At 39.0% G+C, this 16,920-nt stretch overlaps 1 protein-coding gene across 7 annotated transcripts in view; it reads right to left on the minus strand.

Moving 5' to 3' along the window:
* Window positions 1-2,298: 2,298 nt before the first annotated feature.
* Window positions 2,299-16,920, minus strand: part of PALD1 (phosphatase domain containing paladin 1) — a 143,909-nt gene continuing 129,287 nt past the window's right edge. For all 7 annotated transcript variants that reach the window (XM_039348162.1, XM_039348167.1, XM_039348164.1 and 4 more), the window contains one exon: window positions 2,299-2,456. In XM_039348162.1, coding sequence (XP_039204096.1) covers window positions 2,307-2,456 — 150 coding nt within the window. In that variant the 3' untranslated portion in view covers window positions 2,299-2,306. The remainder of the gene's footprint in view (window positions 2,457-16,920) is intronic.

The following is a 16,920-nucleotide window of genomic DNA, read 5'->3' on the forward strand; positions in this document are numbered from 1 at the left end:
AGGATCTCTGTGAATGACAACAGAGTCTTCTCACAAGAGTTACTAGAACAACTGGCTACTTTTTAGAGCTGAAATAGCTCTTGATTTTTTTTTGACAGAACTTGTAGGAAGGACAAGAAGTCATAAGTTCCCGAGATAGTCCTTAAAATAAGATCTAGATCAGTGTTTACTTAGCTGGGCAACTTCTGCATGTTTGGATTTCAATTCCACAATGGCTAGCAGTTGTCCAAGTTGGGGAACATTGTCTAGATCAGTGGGTTTTTTTCAACCCTGCAACTTTTAAGATCCATGGACTTCAACTCCCAGGACTCTCCAGCCAACAAGTCTGGCTGGGGAATCCTGGGAGTTGAAGTCCACGCATCTTAAAGTTGTCAAGGTTGAAATACACTAGTCTAGACAGACTTAACATCACTCATCTCTTACTCTTAGACTTAGGAATTGTTTGAACTATATAAGACAATTTCTTAAGAGCTGTGAGCAGAAAACATACTCACACATAAGCACATTCTGAATTCCCATTTCCATTCTAGGACTTGTATTGTTCTGTTTGAACACTCGTCGGTACAGCCGTACAATTGTTGTGGAAAAGCTGCAGAGCTGCATGTAAGTAGAGTTACAAATGATACTTCAGGGACATGTCTCTCAGTGGGAGATTGCATGGCTTCAGCTCAATCCCTATAATTTCTGTTTGAAATCTCATACATTATGTATAGGTCTTGGCAGGAGAAAATAATTCCACATATGAATCAAACTAAGTCAGAGCCACTTAGTCTTTGGTACATGCAGATTAGTCATGTGAATTAATGTGAAACTGGTTATGGGTGGCTGAATACACAACATTCTTGACTGGACAGACCTGGTGCAGAAGAACAAATACATTTCATTATTGCTGGCTGGCTGCAATTGAAAAAAAAAGGTGAAAATTTGGAGCTGGGGACTCCGCCAACATAGGTGCTGATACTTTTGTGCAGCTAGCATAACTGCTTGCTCAAAATTGGCTCAAACCTATAAATCTCGTATTAAACCAAGTGCAAAGTAGTCACAGAGCTTAAAAATATTGTCTGTGAGGAAGCATCTACACTAAAGTGAGGGACCTACAACCTAGAAATTGGACTGTCTTTGTTTTCCTTTAAAAAAAAGTTTTGCTTCTCATCCAAGAAGCTTCTTTAGTTCTGCAAGTTCTGAAAAAGCTTCTTGGATGAGAAGTGAAACTTTTTCAAGGAAAAAAAAAAACCAAGAAAATCCAGTTGCCTTTTGGAAAAGCACCCTTGGGACATCTTTCTTGTTGTTGTCATTGTTGATAGGGGCAACAACATCTGCTAGGTTGTAGGTCCCTCACCTTAGTGTTTGTGTTTCCTCATGGACAATATTTTTAGGCTCTTTATGATTCAGAATCTCTATAGACATCAAAAATGATGAGCTCAAGTTTAACATCTGTTAGTAGTCTATAGGCTCCCCACCCAATTCAGACCAAGAAGGCAGGACAGGTGAATTAACCATTTGCTGTATTCAGAAAAGCATCGTGTGTGTGTGTGTGTGTGTGTGTGTGTGTGTGTGTGTGTGTGAGAGAGAGAGAGAGAGAGAGAGAGAGATGGGGGGGGAGAGAGGGGGGGAGAGTATTTGTGTGTGTAATTCCAGAAACTCTAGAAATTTCAGCATTCTCTGAGGCATGCAGTGAAAGGTCCACATTGGGCAGTGTAGGTAACCTTTTCCCATCCTTGGCACAGTACAACTGTCCAACAATGGTGATTACCAATTAAAGTATCATAAATGTACATCAGCATCATCATAACAAAACAACAAGAGTCAAGCTCAAGAAATACTTAAACCACATGGAACTGCCCATTAAATGTTTCCTACTTCTGCATATACATAATATACAAGTTACCTTGGGCACCAAGTCCTCAGAAAAAGTCTTTCCTGGCACCCTGGGGACCGGGAGAAAGTCTAGAGCAGGGTGTCAAACTGCTGGCCTGCAGGCCAGACGTGTCACGTGGAAGCCGCGCCCACCCCATTGCCGACAATGACAAAACTGTCCTGATACGTTGCGTGATGTCACATGATGTCGCGAGTTTGACATGTCTGGTCTAGAGCATCTGCTTTGTTTACATTTATTTTATTCTACCTGGAAAAAAAGAACCCTTAAAAATATTGTCCTCAAGGCCATTTTACCTCTTTTTCTTGGAAACACAGCCCTTCTTTAAGGCACATATTTCATAAGCTTCAGAGAAAAACAGAGAAAGAAGGTGATTTAGCCACATCTGGAGACGTTTTGCAGTCCTCCAGGTCCTTAATAACGTTGCGTCCTAAATGAACTCTCCTCGGAAGGGCAGGATGCTACGGCTTTGCTCCTGCCAGCGATAGCGAAGCTGGGCGAGTGCCTGGCTGTCCAGCGTTTCAAATTCAGAAAACCCCAGATGGTTCAGGATCTCGTAGACACCGGCCTTGGCTGCCACCTGAAAAGCAGAAAAACGAACCAGGGATTGGGAGGGAAGGGGGAACACACAGAGAGAAAGATGGTCTTTATTATTATTATTATTTTTGAAAAGAAGAGAAAAGATACCTAATGTTTTTTTTAATACAAGTAGTCCTCAACTTACAACTTTTCATTTGGTGACCGTTCAAATGACAGGTTTTCACACTTAGGACCACTGTAGCATCCCCATGATCACATGAACAAAATTCATATGCTTGGCAACTGGCAGGTATTTATGACAGTTGCAGTGTCCTGGGGTCATTAGCGACCATCTGACTTAACAACTGCAATGATTCACGTAACCACTTGTGGCAAGAAAGGTCATAAAATGGGGCACAACTCACTTAATGACTGTCTGCTTAGCAGCAGACATTTTGGGCTCAATTGTAGCCATAAGTCGAGGACCACCTTGTACCAGCATGCAAAAAGGAGGAAATTCATTTGCAGTAAGCATCGAAATAAGTACACAGCTGTGTGTGTGTTATGTATTTGTGTGTGTCTGTCAGAATGATTAAGGACACATTTTGAAGGAATTCCTTACTGACAGAGGAGAATATTTGTGATATTTTATCCGTTGCATTGATGAGGCTACATAGTTTGCTAATGAAATGTCTGCAAGAAACCCACCAAGCTCAGAGAGCACCAGGGACCTACAAAGTTCCTTACTCTTTGCTAAAGTACTTTCAGATATATTTGCAATGCTCCAATCTATGCACACATCCACACACTTTGATTCACGTGATTCTCTCTGATAGTTTGAGCTAGTGGGTGCAATCTGAAATCTGACAATGTTGAGTGTGTTGGAGGGCAGGGACAGAAGCTTATCCCTGTAGTAACTCCCTGCCTGGCCCAAAGGACTACAGTATTTCCCATTCAACAAATCAGTGAGTTGAAAAGAGAAGGTCACTTGTCCAGGCAGGGCTCCACAACGCAATGCCCCTTTTTTGAACTCGCTGAAGTCCTTCCCCAAGAGAAGCTCAACTGATGATGCCTAGAGTGAAGGAACCTGGCCAAAAAAGCCTGTCATGAATGCCAAGTCACATATTTGCCTCCACCAAACAAACTGCAAATGATCCCTTCTAGTGGAAGGCATAAGAGCAGACTTTCTCCAAAGCAAAATCAACAGGGAAGCTGTGGGCCTCCACATCCATCATCTCTGTAAACTGGGGGCTTATATCAACCCACTAGGATTAAAAGGCTTGCAAAAGGACGTAAAACTTAAGTTTAGTTCAGCATTTTAAAAACAATTAGAGTTTAATGAAATTAAAATGTATATGTGCAGTTATCCAGTTATTTGTCTCTCTGTATAATCATTCTTCAGTCCAGCATTGAGAAGGTTAATGGTGAAGCAAAACAAATGGAAAAAATGTAATAACAATGGTTTATACAAGTAAGAAAATGTTTCCAGGGCTATTCCCCCCCCCCGACCCACATCAAGTAAGTACAAAAGTAATCCAAAAACCATTTGGGAAATTGTTTCATCTAAATATGCTGCAATAAGACAAACATGACTATGTTTATGTTTTTCTCCTACCAAATAATTCTTATTATTTTCCCTGTAAGTATTATTAATAGGCTCCGCCGCACCAAATATTTGTAGCTGCTTTGCAAAGCGAGTCTCTGACCAGTCAAGAAAGCATCCCCCAAACAAACAGCACGAAGCATGTACTGAGGAAAAAAGATCTGTAGTCCTTTTTAAAAAAGGCTGTTTAAACTGCTTTAGCTTCCAAGAAGTGTATATATGTATGCATCTTTGAGTGGATTCCAATGAAGAATGCACAGTTTGGTGATCAGAATTTGGCTTGGCCACGCTGACATCATGATTATGGAAAAGATGTCTATTACTGCTGCCATATAACTCTCAGAAGCCTAATGATATACATAAATGTCAAATGTCTATAGTAGACAAATAGAATATAAAAATCCAAACTACCAACCTCAACATTTTTATTGCATGTTTTCAACTAACTAAAGCCCCTCAGAAGATCTCCTATCTTAACTTGTTTCCAGAAGACCAAGGAACACAGAATAAATCTAGCTTTCCAGGAAGACTGTTATGTATTATATCATGAAGAAGAGGCTTCTCCTGACCTCAGGTTAATAGGAAATGGAATGTCTTGCAATTCCATTTCCCTATAACCTCACTGTTACAATTCCTAACTAGGAGCCTATGTATGGATGATATTCCATGAAAACTTAGATCATAATAATTGGTTATTCGAAAGTGCTGCAAGAGTCTTGTTGTTTTCCTTTTTATGGAATGAAACTATTTTTTCCTTGTTAAACTGAGTTTAATTTATTGTTTGTTTATGTAACAGTTCTCATAACTTGCTCCAATGCCAAGAGCCTCTGGCCTGCATAGATCAAACAAAAGGAAAACATCATCATCATCATCATAAATAGTTAAATCCAAATAAATATCAAAACCAAAATATAATAGTTAAGGAAAGCAGGGCAAAAGGGGCCCATAATATTCAGCCAATTGTAATAATACTGGGATGTAACACTGGGGTACTGATTCTTGTACTGTATTTTGTATTGGAGTTTTATCCTTGTAAAGTTTTATCCTTGGCTGGGGGAGTGTTTTCTTTGGGTGGGGGCTTTGTTGTACTCAGGTTAGTCTGAGTTGCAGGGGGGTTTAAGATGGTGGGCTGCCTTGCTATTTTTTGGCTTCGCGTTCGTGGTCGTGCCTCATCTTCATGGAGGGTGTCAGTTTGCTTCATGTATGGATTGGAGGGGTTTAAAGTGGCTAATGATGCAGTTATGGTCTGGCTTCTGGTTTGTGGTCGTGCCTCATCATCGGTGTGGCTTTGGGTTTGCTTTTTGCGTGGATGTGTGGTGGTGACATCCTGTGTGGTTTTTGTGAGTGTGGGTCTGGTGTAATTTTTTGTGTTAGGGAGTCGTTTGTCAATAAGGGTGGGTTTCCAAATGGCTGGTAGGCGGGACGTATCATCTCGTTTGTTCATGCCGTGTGCACGCATTGAAGAACATAAGAACTCAGTCAAAAAGAGGAACCAACATCTTCCCTGGTCCAACACCTTAAAGCCACAGGACATGAAATTGACTTTAAAAATACCAGAACTATCACCAAAACTGAACATTTTAATAACAGAATAATCAGAGAAGCCATCGAGATAGAAAAACACCCACACAGCATGAATGACCACACAGGATGTCACCACCACACATCCACGCAAAAAGCAAACCCAAAGCCACACCGATGATGAGGCACAACCACAAACCAGAAGCCAGACCACAGCTGCATCATTAGCCACTTTAAACCCCTCCAATCCATACATGAAGCAAACTGACACCCTCCATGAAGATGAGGCACGACCACGAAGCCAAAAAATAGCAAGGCAGCCCACCATCTTAAACCCTCCTGCAACTCAGACTAGCCTGAGCACAACAAAGCCCCCACCCAAACAGAACACAGCCAACCCCCCAGCCAATCAGAGCACAGCCAAGCCCCTGACCAATCAGAACACACCTCCACCCAATCAGAACACAGCCAAGCTCCCACCCAATCAGTTCATACCCCCACTGGCAGTTAAAAGGAAGAAACAGCTAAGACCACACATTGCTCCTCGAAGCACGAAGCTGAAAACACCAGCCTGAAGATGACGAATGGGACTTCGTTGAAACGTCGCCAAGACACTTCCAATTTTATGCGGGAGAAAACCCGAATAACCAAAAACCTACATACATACATACATACATATTCTGCTTCATGTTTTCTGAAAATAGGTTGGGAGTGTTATTATCAAAAAATTAAACTCTTACATCGTATGATTAATTTCGGAAATAACTGGTCAAGTTTACGAAGCCTAATTTATAATATGCCCATGAGTTTTTTCTAAATATTTTAAATCAACATTTACTAGTCTGAGAGACCACTTTTTAATATTTTTTAATGAAACCAGGAGGCTATCACATAGATCTCCTAGAGATTATTATTATTTCCAATATTCTGAGAATTTCATACACTAATTCTATAATATATGAAAGTAATTTTTCTGTGACTTACTGAATTAGGAGTGGCATCTTTTACAAACATTATTTTCCTTCAAGTTTAGCTGCTATTCCTGCAGTCTCATAAATGTACACGTTCCTAAAATCAGAATATAGGTAGTCCTCATTTAAAAATGCTAACTGGGACTGGAAACTACATTGTGAAGCAACATGTACATTGAAAAATCACACAACCAAACGCAGTTCCAGCAATCCCAGTTGGAGTCATTAAATGAAAATTATGTAGTTAATTAAGTAAGTATCCACATGACGCAATTTGTGATTTCTTACAAGCTTCACCAATGATTTTGCTTGTGGGAAGCCAGTTGAGAGGGTGGCAAATTTCAGTTTCATGATCACAGGACACAAAAATGTCTATACATATGAAGTTCAGTTATAACTATTATTTGTTCAGGTTGTTCATAAGTTTGAACAATCACTGCATGAATGATTATTAAATGAAGACCATCTGTAGCTACTGCATATGGATCAATTATGAATGTGACCATTTTATTGATCTGCTATGAATGTTGGAAACAAACTCTCAGTTTTATGGTTACAAGGAAAAAATGGTTACTCACATGCAGATCAGAGAATATACCGAAAAATACTTCAATTTCACTAGAAGATTAATGAAAGACACTTATGTGATTACCAATGTAATATGCAACTGTCTTTTCATTAATGAAGAACTTCCAGCTTGATGAAATAATGTAGAAATTACACGTTTGTTGTTTGTTGTTTAGTGTATGTTCCACTTAGTTGCAGGGTCCATTTCTTTTATACTATATTTGCCTACTTCTTACAGCAGTGGTTCTTAACCTGTAGGTTGGGACCCCATTTGGGGTCGAACGACCATTTCACAGGGGTTGCCAAACAATGCAGTCCGCCATTTCCCCCCCCCCTTTCCTTAGCTGTGCTACTCCCTTTTATTCTATTAGCATTTGAAAGCCAATAGAATAGACTCTCTTGAATAGAGTCTAATTCTATTGGCTTTCAAAAGTCAGTAGGAATTGTCCCGGCTGTCTCTGCCCTGCTGAGCCCACCAAAAGTCCCATTCTGCAAACAGTGCTGCACCAGTTGAGTAGTCCTCAACTTACGACCGGTTGAGTAATCCTTGACTTATGACTGGTTGTGGGGGGGGGGTCACGGCATTAAAAAGGTTGAGAACCATTGTCTTACAGTGAAGTTTATCAATAACAAGGTCCCACTCATCCCCATTGTCTTGTCTGCAGAATCTAACACGGATTAGATCTAAAAGGGAGTGGCTGTCCCAGGGTTACCTCGCTGGCTTCTGAGATTTACTGGGAGACTAGAACCTGGGTCTCCCCAATTCCAGTCCAGCACCCTAGACACAACTTCATGGTGGCTCTCCCTAGAAAATATATTCTTAAATCAGATAAGCCTCTTTGGGAGGACATGGGACTACAGATGTGCAATATCAGTCCCTTGATAGGCAGGTAAGATAAAGAAATTCAACTTTTTGTATTTATTTAGCATATGGTAATGTGATGTTACTTTAGCCAGGAGACTACAATGTTAAGACAAAGTAGTTATTTGGCTGCTGCTGATTGCTAGTTTGTTCGGTTCATGCTCACACGCTATACAGAGTGCACCACAGGGGGTGAACTAACTCCACACTCAGGTGGATAATGGCATTCTGAAGCATCATTTGGGACTTTTCCCACCACCAATGTTACATTGCATTTGGGCAGGTCCAGCATCGGTTGAATCTGTACTGCTGCTTGAAGTGCCATTTTTCCCATGGAAGTGGTACCTATATATTTACTTGCATGTAGCATGCTTTTGAATTGCTAGATTGGCAGAAACTGAGGCAGGTGACAAGGGCTCACCCTGTCATGCGGTGCTAGGACACGAACCACTGAAACACAACCTTCTCCAGCCTCTTTAAGCCACTGAGCCTCACTCAACATTCTGTATCTGGCTTTGAAGAACCGTAAAAGAGTTTTACAGTTTAATAGAAGAGTGCATGTTGCATTTCACTTTGTATTCCCAGGACTCCAGAAAGGGATGGGAAATATAAACAGTGGGGAGGTTAAACTGGTATCTTCCAGGTGCTTTGGAGTACAATTACCAACATTCTTGGGCCACTTACAATGCTGTCTTGAATTAACTAGAATTGATGTTCAAAACATCTGAAGAGCACTATCTTACCTTTTCCTAATTAGATAGACCACTGGATCTCTATTTCCATACCATCAACCAAAAGTATTCATAGCAATTATGGATGGATCTTAAAAACAGTCCATACCTATCGGTTAGATGTGGCAAATACTTAATGAATCAGGAGGCTGGAGGTTTGACTTCCAACATGGCTCCCAGAAAATTTTCACAATGGGGAAAAAAGATTTTTTTGTGTGTCCCTTACACAATCTGTTCTATGGCACAATATGCTCTTTTTTTCCCCAAGAGCAGGATAATTGTGTGCAGAGCACATTCTTTCTCTCCTTGCTCAACCCCTTTCGTGCAGTACGTTTCTGACCTGCGTGACATTAATCCACCCACTGGATTAATGTCATTTTCCAGCAAATCTCTTTAATCGAGAATAGCCAGACTGTGATTGTAACCACAGCTGGCAGATTCCTCTTTCATCTCCCACCAAGGAGATCAAGCATGCCAAGATGAATTTGCAAAGCTAACTGAGGCAGAGAGGAGATCAGGCTTTCCCATCATGCATACCAGGCAGGAGCTCTTTGCTTACAGTTTACACAAGCAAGAAAAGTTGAGAGGCTAATCTCAAGGGAAGAGATAAAATGTGCTTAAGCAACCCATTTGCTGCCTGTTCACCTTCTCCCATTCCAGGTAATTATTTGTACTTCTGCTGGGCGATTCCACTGTAAAGTTAATCACCCAAGCTACATTTCAAGTGCTCTTAAGCCTATTAAGGATCATTTAAGCCACTGGCCCATCCTGCTTATTAAAGGATGCAGGTGTTTTTGAGGGTGGGGACTCTTTGTGGACTCTTGCTTGAATGCCTGAAATTCAACTGAAGTTGATAATGCTAATTTTTATTTTGCAAATTCCATTTAAATCAAACCAATTCCACCCTTAGCTGGTCCTTTACCAATCTCCTTTTAGTTGTTATGTTTTGACTAGAAAGAAAGAAACAGAGAGCTTGGTGGAAAAACAGATGCTCTGCAGCCAGGATGACTGGACATTTTCAATGAAAATAATCTCAGAGGGAGAGATGGAACACAGAATAATGGGGTTGGAAGGGACCTTGGAGGTCTTCTAGTCTAACCCCCTGCTCAAGTAGGAGACCCTATATTGTTCTAGACAAGTGACTGTCCAGTCTCTTCCTGAAAACCTCCAGTGATGGAATGACTTTGGTAAATTACAGCAGGGCTTTTCAACCGGTGCTACACGTACCATACATTGGCATGTGGTAGGTGGTACATGGCCCTGCCCATCCTAGCCAAGTGTAGGGGGGAAAGGGATGAGCCAAAATGGCGCAGCTCAGGACTTGCCGTGAGAGAGTCCTTGGGAGCTGCAGGGCGGAGGCAAAGGCCCCAGGATCAGCACTTCCAGAAGAGCAAGGAGGAGGGATGCGGAGACAGGAAGGGATATAAAAGGAGGCAGTTTGGGCGGGAGAGGGAGAGGAAAAAAACTGCAGCCTTGGGAAGAGGAGGAAGAGTCAGCTGGAGCTGCACTGAAGAGAAAAATAGGAGGAGGAGGAGGGGCGAGAGAGGAGAGGAGATAAAACAGGCCAGCCGGGAGCCAATCTACAACTTCTGTGGCAACCATCCATGCTGGGCACACACATAAGTGACAGCGACAAACAGGCACAAAACATAGCTGGGAAAGGGTTGCCTTCTGGGAGGAATGAAAAAAGGCAGTATCCCCTGAAGGAGTCCAGCAAATGGCCCTCGCCCACTTGACACACCCGTGGACTCTGGGGGAGGGGATGTCGTGAGTGTATGATAGTTAAGGGGTAATACTTAGTTTCCCGTTCTTGCTGTCTCCAAAAGAGGGATTCAACTCCTTGTCAGTGTTTTTGTTTCAGAGTTCTTGCTGCTGGAGCAAGTCTTTATAAAGTTTTTATAAACTTTATAACCGGTTTATATGGTTCCCCCACTGGTTTTCCTTGTGGGAGCCAGCTAAGAATGTTACAAATGGTGATCACATGACCTTAGGAGAATACAACTGTCAGTTGTACAACATGACAGTTGCCAAGAGCCCAAACTTTGAGCACCTGGCTATGGGGATGCTGCAACGGTCGTAAGTATGAAAAGTGGTCATAAGTAATTTTTTTCAGTGCCATTGTAACTTCAAATGGTCACTAAACAAATGGTTGTAAGTTGAGGACTACGTTTATTTGAAATTGTGGGAGGATTTTATTATATACCTCCCTAAAATGATTGTAATGGATGTATATTAAGAACCATGGTTGACCAGTAGTTAGAATGCAGTATTGTAGCATGCTAATTCTGTTCACTGCCAGGAGTTCGATCCTGTTTGGCTCAAGGTTGACTCAGCCTTCCATCCTTCTGGGGTCGGCAAAATGAGGACCCAGATTGTTGGGGGCAAATATGCTGACTCTGTAAACCGTTTAGAGAGGGCTGTGAAGCACTATGAAGTGATATATATATAAGTCTAAGTGCTATTGCTAAGTGCTACATGCACAGGGTTCCTGTGATCATGAAATAGTGTGGATAAACCACAGATGTTGCTTTCAGTTCTTCATTGGGGAAAAATATTATAAGTATTTAATTTCGGTTCTACAGTGAAGAGTCAATTATTTAACATGACTTCTATTAACAAACTATTTCCTAAAAATATTTAACAAAGACCTAACAATCTATTTTCAGATCTTCTGTACCTTCTGAATAGAACTTTCAGTCCATGTACATGAATACGTACAAATGCAGTGATAACTTCCACATTATATGCATTTTCTTCATGAAATACTGGGGCACTGTTGTCCCATGTAGGATAACTATGCTTGTAACATAAAACATTATCCTGTTCTCTACATCTCTGGTGGATTAGACTAGAATTTAATTTTGTAAACACATGTTTCTCCCAGCTAATTGTTGCTTCCGCAATTCCGTGCACACACAAAAAAGTTGCAAATTAGGGGCAAAGAGAGAAAAAGTAGGAGGCAAGGACCACCCCTGTTGCTTCCACACAGCTTTCTAAGTTAAAGGATGGGGTTGACAACAGCTCGAAAAGATTTGAGTGCTCATGGATAAAAGAGAGAAGAAAGCCAATGATGCAATGAAACAAAGACATCAAAAGGTCTTTTGTGCAGAATAAGGCAGAAAAGAAAGATACTTTAGATGCTTATTAAAGATTCTGGGGGGCGGGGGGGGGGGCGATTCCTAAGCCTCACTGTCAAAACCAGCAAAGCATTTCCTTAATATGAGCTCACCCCAGACAGCAGAGTGTAAAGCTTTCTTGGGCCATACTATGTTTTCCTTGTGTGCCAAGGACTGTATTCCAAAAATAGGTTCAGGACTTATTCTGGGATATGGATGAATCCTCCCTCCCCACACCTCCATCTATAGGGGTCCGGGGAGAAAAAAGTGATGCTTTTATTGCCCAAGGAACACACTGCATGCCTGCTCTAGAGACTGTAATCTAATTTAGCTTTGAAGAGTTGAATCACTTCCTGTTCTATTTATTCAAAAGCTATAGACTAGAGTATGATCAACTCAACTCTCAGACTAGGAGAGTGTGCCTTCAGCAGAAGGATAACAACACAGAGAAAAAAAGGTAACTGTCTTTAAAATAGTCACATTTTGTGATGCTCCTCCTTCAAAATAGAAAAATCTACCTCCAATAATAATCTAAATAAATAGGAAAAATACATAAAATTAGTTTCTAAAAAATATCTTCATGAATCACATAACCCACATTTATGTCCAGAAACATAGAGCTAAGTGTGTGTGTGTGTGTGTGTGTGTGTGTGTGTGTGTGTGTGTGTAGCTTCTTGGATGAGAAGCAAAAGGTCTTCAAAGAAAAGGCAAGAAAGTCCAATTGCCTCGTGAAAAAGCACCTTTGGAGTAACTATGACCTAGATAGACAGAGTTGGAAGGGACTTTGGAGGTCTTCTAGTCCAACCCCCTCTCAAGCAGGATACCCTATACTATTTCACACAAATGTCTCTCCAATGTCTTTTAATAATCTCCAGTGATGGAGTGCCCATAGCTACTGAAGGCAAGCCTTTCCACGGGTTAATTGTTCTCACTGTCAGGATATTTCTCCTTAGTTCTAGGCTGGTCCTCTCCCTGGTAAGTTTCCATCTTGTTATTTCCTGTCCTGCCTTCAGGTGCTTTGGAGCATAGGTTGATACCCCTCTTTTTTGTGGCAGCCCCTCAAATATTGGAACTTTCTAGGATGTGGATTGTATTATGTCCTTTAGGAGATACCCATATGAATCATTACCTTTCTTGCTGGAAAGCCTGATTTCATTAAAGTTCTTTTCTTCCCACCCTCTGATGGGACTATATTGACCTCAATATAGGAAAAGTGACAAAGATAATTTGCAGCATGAAATGAAACGAGGAGGATTCGGTTTGCAGCAATTCACCACAGAAATAAGGTTTTTAGCCCTGGATTAAATTATACATGGCTGTAAAAACCATCCTCCAAAGCGCCTGAAGGCAGGACAAGAAGCAACAGATGGAAACTAATCAAGGAGAGAAGCAACCTAGAACTACGGAGAAACTTCCTGACAGTTAGAACAATTAACCAGTGGAACAACCTGCCTCCAGAAGCGGTGAATGCTCCAACACTGGAAGTTTTTAAGAAGAGACTGGACAGCCATTTGTCTGAAATGGTATAGGGTTTCCTGCCTGAGCAGGGGATTGGACTAGATGACCTCCAAGGTCCCTCCCAACTTTATTATTATTACTATTATCCCAAAAATAAATCTGGTAAATCACATTGTCAGACCTGTCCCAAAGGAATCATTTAGGAAAGCAGACTCTCGACTCCAATTGATTGAAGTGGAAAGAACTTTTATGAAAGTTGTTGGCTGCAGGAAGGTGAGACTGAAGTTCCCGCTCACTGATAGAAAAAGCCAAGCCCACCATTCCCCATTCCTCCCCCCCCCCCCAATGTCTAGTCTGTTGCCACCCAATCCAGGATCATCACGATGTTATGGAAAACTCCAGGTTGTTTAGGCTACTGGAATTTCGTACCCCGGGTAAGCAGCCTTGAAGATGCCTGGCATAACCAGTACAAACAGCTCTGGTTTTCTTCACCATGTCAGCTCCCCTTTCCCACCATCAGATACACAGGTGTGGATTGCCCCCTCCCTTCTCTTTAATGTAGTGACATTAAAGGTGTTATTTTGATACTTCATCACATTATCCACATATCTGGAATAAGTCCCATATGCCTCCCGTGCAATTCTACTGGGTTTTTTGGGAAATTAATTGGGTTTTTAAGTGTGGTTTGAATTCTTTAAAAAAACAGGAATAATTATTCCAAGAAAACATTCCTCATTTGCAGTTCTAAATATGTCAAAGTGTTTATCTCCAATGAAAAATCAATGGATGCAGATGCTTTAAAATTTCCAATGAGCTTGGGAACATGCTCCAAAAAGGAATATCATTTCAAGATTTGCATATTTAATTACGGCATCTTACGTTACTATCTGTAGCTTATTTCAAGCAAATTAATAAAATAGTAAAGATTTTTTTAATACAAACTATAGTGTTTCCTTATCTGAAGTTATGATTATCAATAATCATGAGATTTTCAATATTCCTGAATTTTAGCTTTAGTGCTGGAAATGTATTTTGATTTCCATTGTTTAAACAAAAAGTTCGAGTCTACTAGATCTTTTGGTTTTAATATGTTATTTTAGTTTCATTTTAGTTTTAGTATCTTATTGGAATGAATTTTGGGTGGTGATGGTGAACAAATTGCCGTTCTGGGCTAAACCTGAAAGTTATTGTACTTATCCATTTAAATCTTGACAGTTGTAAAGCACAAAGTTTTTAGAATTAATTTAGCATTTTCAACTTTGTCAGCTATAACATATATTTGGGTCCTGTTAGGTGATAGGTATAAATTTGATACAAAATCTCCCGTATAGCTAACTCTCTGGGATAACTTCAAACTAAAAATCATTGCTAAAAAAATTTATTGTAAAAAATGTGCATGAAAGAACATTCATTAAACTAGACAGATCAATTATTGTTGAACAATACTAGTTTAAATCTAGTTGCCATCAACCCCAAAATTGGGGTATATCTACCTAAAGCGCTTTTTGGTAGCTCAATACTGACCTGATGTTTTAGCAGCTTCTAAAATACCTGATATTAATATTGAAGAATTCAATTTCAGAATTCAAAAATATTTTCCTTCTCTCAAAAGCTAAAAGAACAACTTAAAACATCCATAACAAATATACAAGAAGCTTGGAATCAAGAATTGGATACCCCAGTTATTTTTACCCAATGGAGTCAAGTTTTGAAGAATACTAAGTTTATGTCTTATATGATTTAAAGTTGAAATTAAATCGATCAAAAGATTGTTTTTCATATTTACTGTGTACCACCTAGAAAGTTTCATAAAGGATGGAGTAATGATTATTTATGTTAGTGCTGCAAGAAATCTAAGGGTACTTTATCTCATATGCTATATAGTTATGTTATTCCTTATAGACCTCTGGGAGAAATATTATACAATAAATTGACAGGATTATTGAGAAATCTTTGATTTTAAAATATATGCACATGTTCAGAACAAATATGGATTTTCTGTGCTCTAACAATAGCAAAAAGAATAATCCTCAGGAGATGAAAAAATAATATAATTCCTAATAAAAATGATTTGTTTCAGATATGTGCGAATTAGCAATTTTTGAGAAAATTATATATATATATATATATACACACACACACACACACACACACACACACACACACACACACACACACACTTTCATACAGAAAATTTTAAAAATCAATATTCATTTGAAGCCAGTGGCTTTCCTTTTGAGAGTATTTTGGCAAGATTACTATATGCACAGAGATGGAAAAGTTCAACACAAACCATTAAGAAGGAATGGTTGGTAAAACTGACAGATTCTGCTAAAATGGATAAATTGATAAGTGTATTAATTTAACAAATTATAAAAAAGACCTTGTCTGCATTTATAAGTAACTAGAAGTCTCTTATGGACTTTTTGTATGAATTTTTTAAAAATTATTTATGGTTTTGGTAATTAGATTTCATAGATTATAGAAAGAAATATAATATGATATAATTTTAGAGACAGAGGCTAAATATATTTGTACCTATAATGCTGTGAAGAATATCGGAAGCCACTTTATATTTTTTTTTTCTTTTCTATTTTTCTTCAACATTTTTCTTTTCTGGCACTTTTTGCTTTCTCTTTGCTTTCTTTTTATTTTTCTTCTTTGTTTTATATTAGTTTCAATTAGTATTTATCTTCTTGTTTAAAAGTTTTAATAAAAATTACACCCAAGAAAGAGAGAGAGAGAGAAAATGATATATTCTACCAATTAGAAAATGTCACATTTTCTCTCTTCAGAAAAAAATTCTTGGGGTGGACTTGGTTAATACTGAAAAGCTACCTACTTTTTCTTTTTAAAGAGTTGGGGTATAATTGTAATTACAGGAGGGTTATATGTGTATGTATTGTATAATTTTTCTCTTGTTTTTGTCTATGCCAAATATTTTTCTTTTATGCAGCATATTGGAAAATAGATTAATAGAAACTATCTGGTGAAAAAAAGTGAAAAAATGATTCCAGGCACAATTAGGAAGTTATTTTGTGATTTCTTCTAAATAATTCCAGAGACTGGTACAAAATGGCTATACAAGTAAAATACTTCTGGATTTTACACTTTGGAATGGCTGGATTACTATTAGTATGGGGATGTGCCTTAGATAAATTCTGCAGTTATGCTATTTTTAAATAAACAATTAAAAGCTATTACTAAAGTAGATATAAGTAATTTGCAAGAAATCTGTTACCTGGTTAGATTTTACTATAGTAGTAAAACAACTGAAAATCATCTTAACAATATTAAGTGTCTTTTTTATTTTCTTTAAAATAAATTAATTCAAGAAAAAAGGTTTTCATGATTAATGGAGACACTAGATGTTTTTAAAGGGCTGGTCAATTTTATTATGTTACAAACACAAAATGGATGAGAAGATACTTGAATGAGGTTTTGGCTTATTAATACTCTGTTTTGGTTTGACATTTGATTGTTAAAGTAGTTTTACAAAGATCATTATGGTTTAATTTTACTAAAATGTTGGTACTTACTGTTATACAGATTTGTTAAGCAAATATTATTGTTCAACGTTGAAAAGACAGGGTTGTAGATTCAAGAAACGTATTTACACTGTGCTGAGGAAATGGCTCTTCTGACATAATGCAATGCATGTTATTTTGTCATCCAGGTTATTTTTATTAACTTTTC

This window comes from Crotalus tigris, unplaced genomic scaffold (genome assembly GCF_016545835.1).
Source record: "Crotalus tigris isolate CLP2741 ecotype Arizona unplaced genomic scaffold, ASM1654583v1 scf7180000018124.1459596, whole genome shotgun sequence".
Classification (NCBI taxonomy): Eukaryota; Metazoa; Chordata; class Lepidosauria; order Squamata; family Viperidae; genus Crotalus; species Crotalus tigris.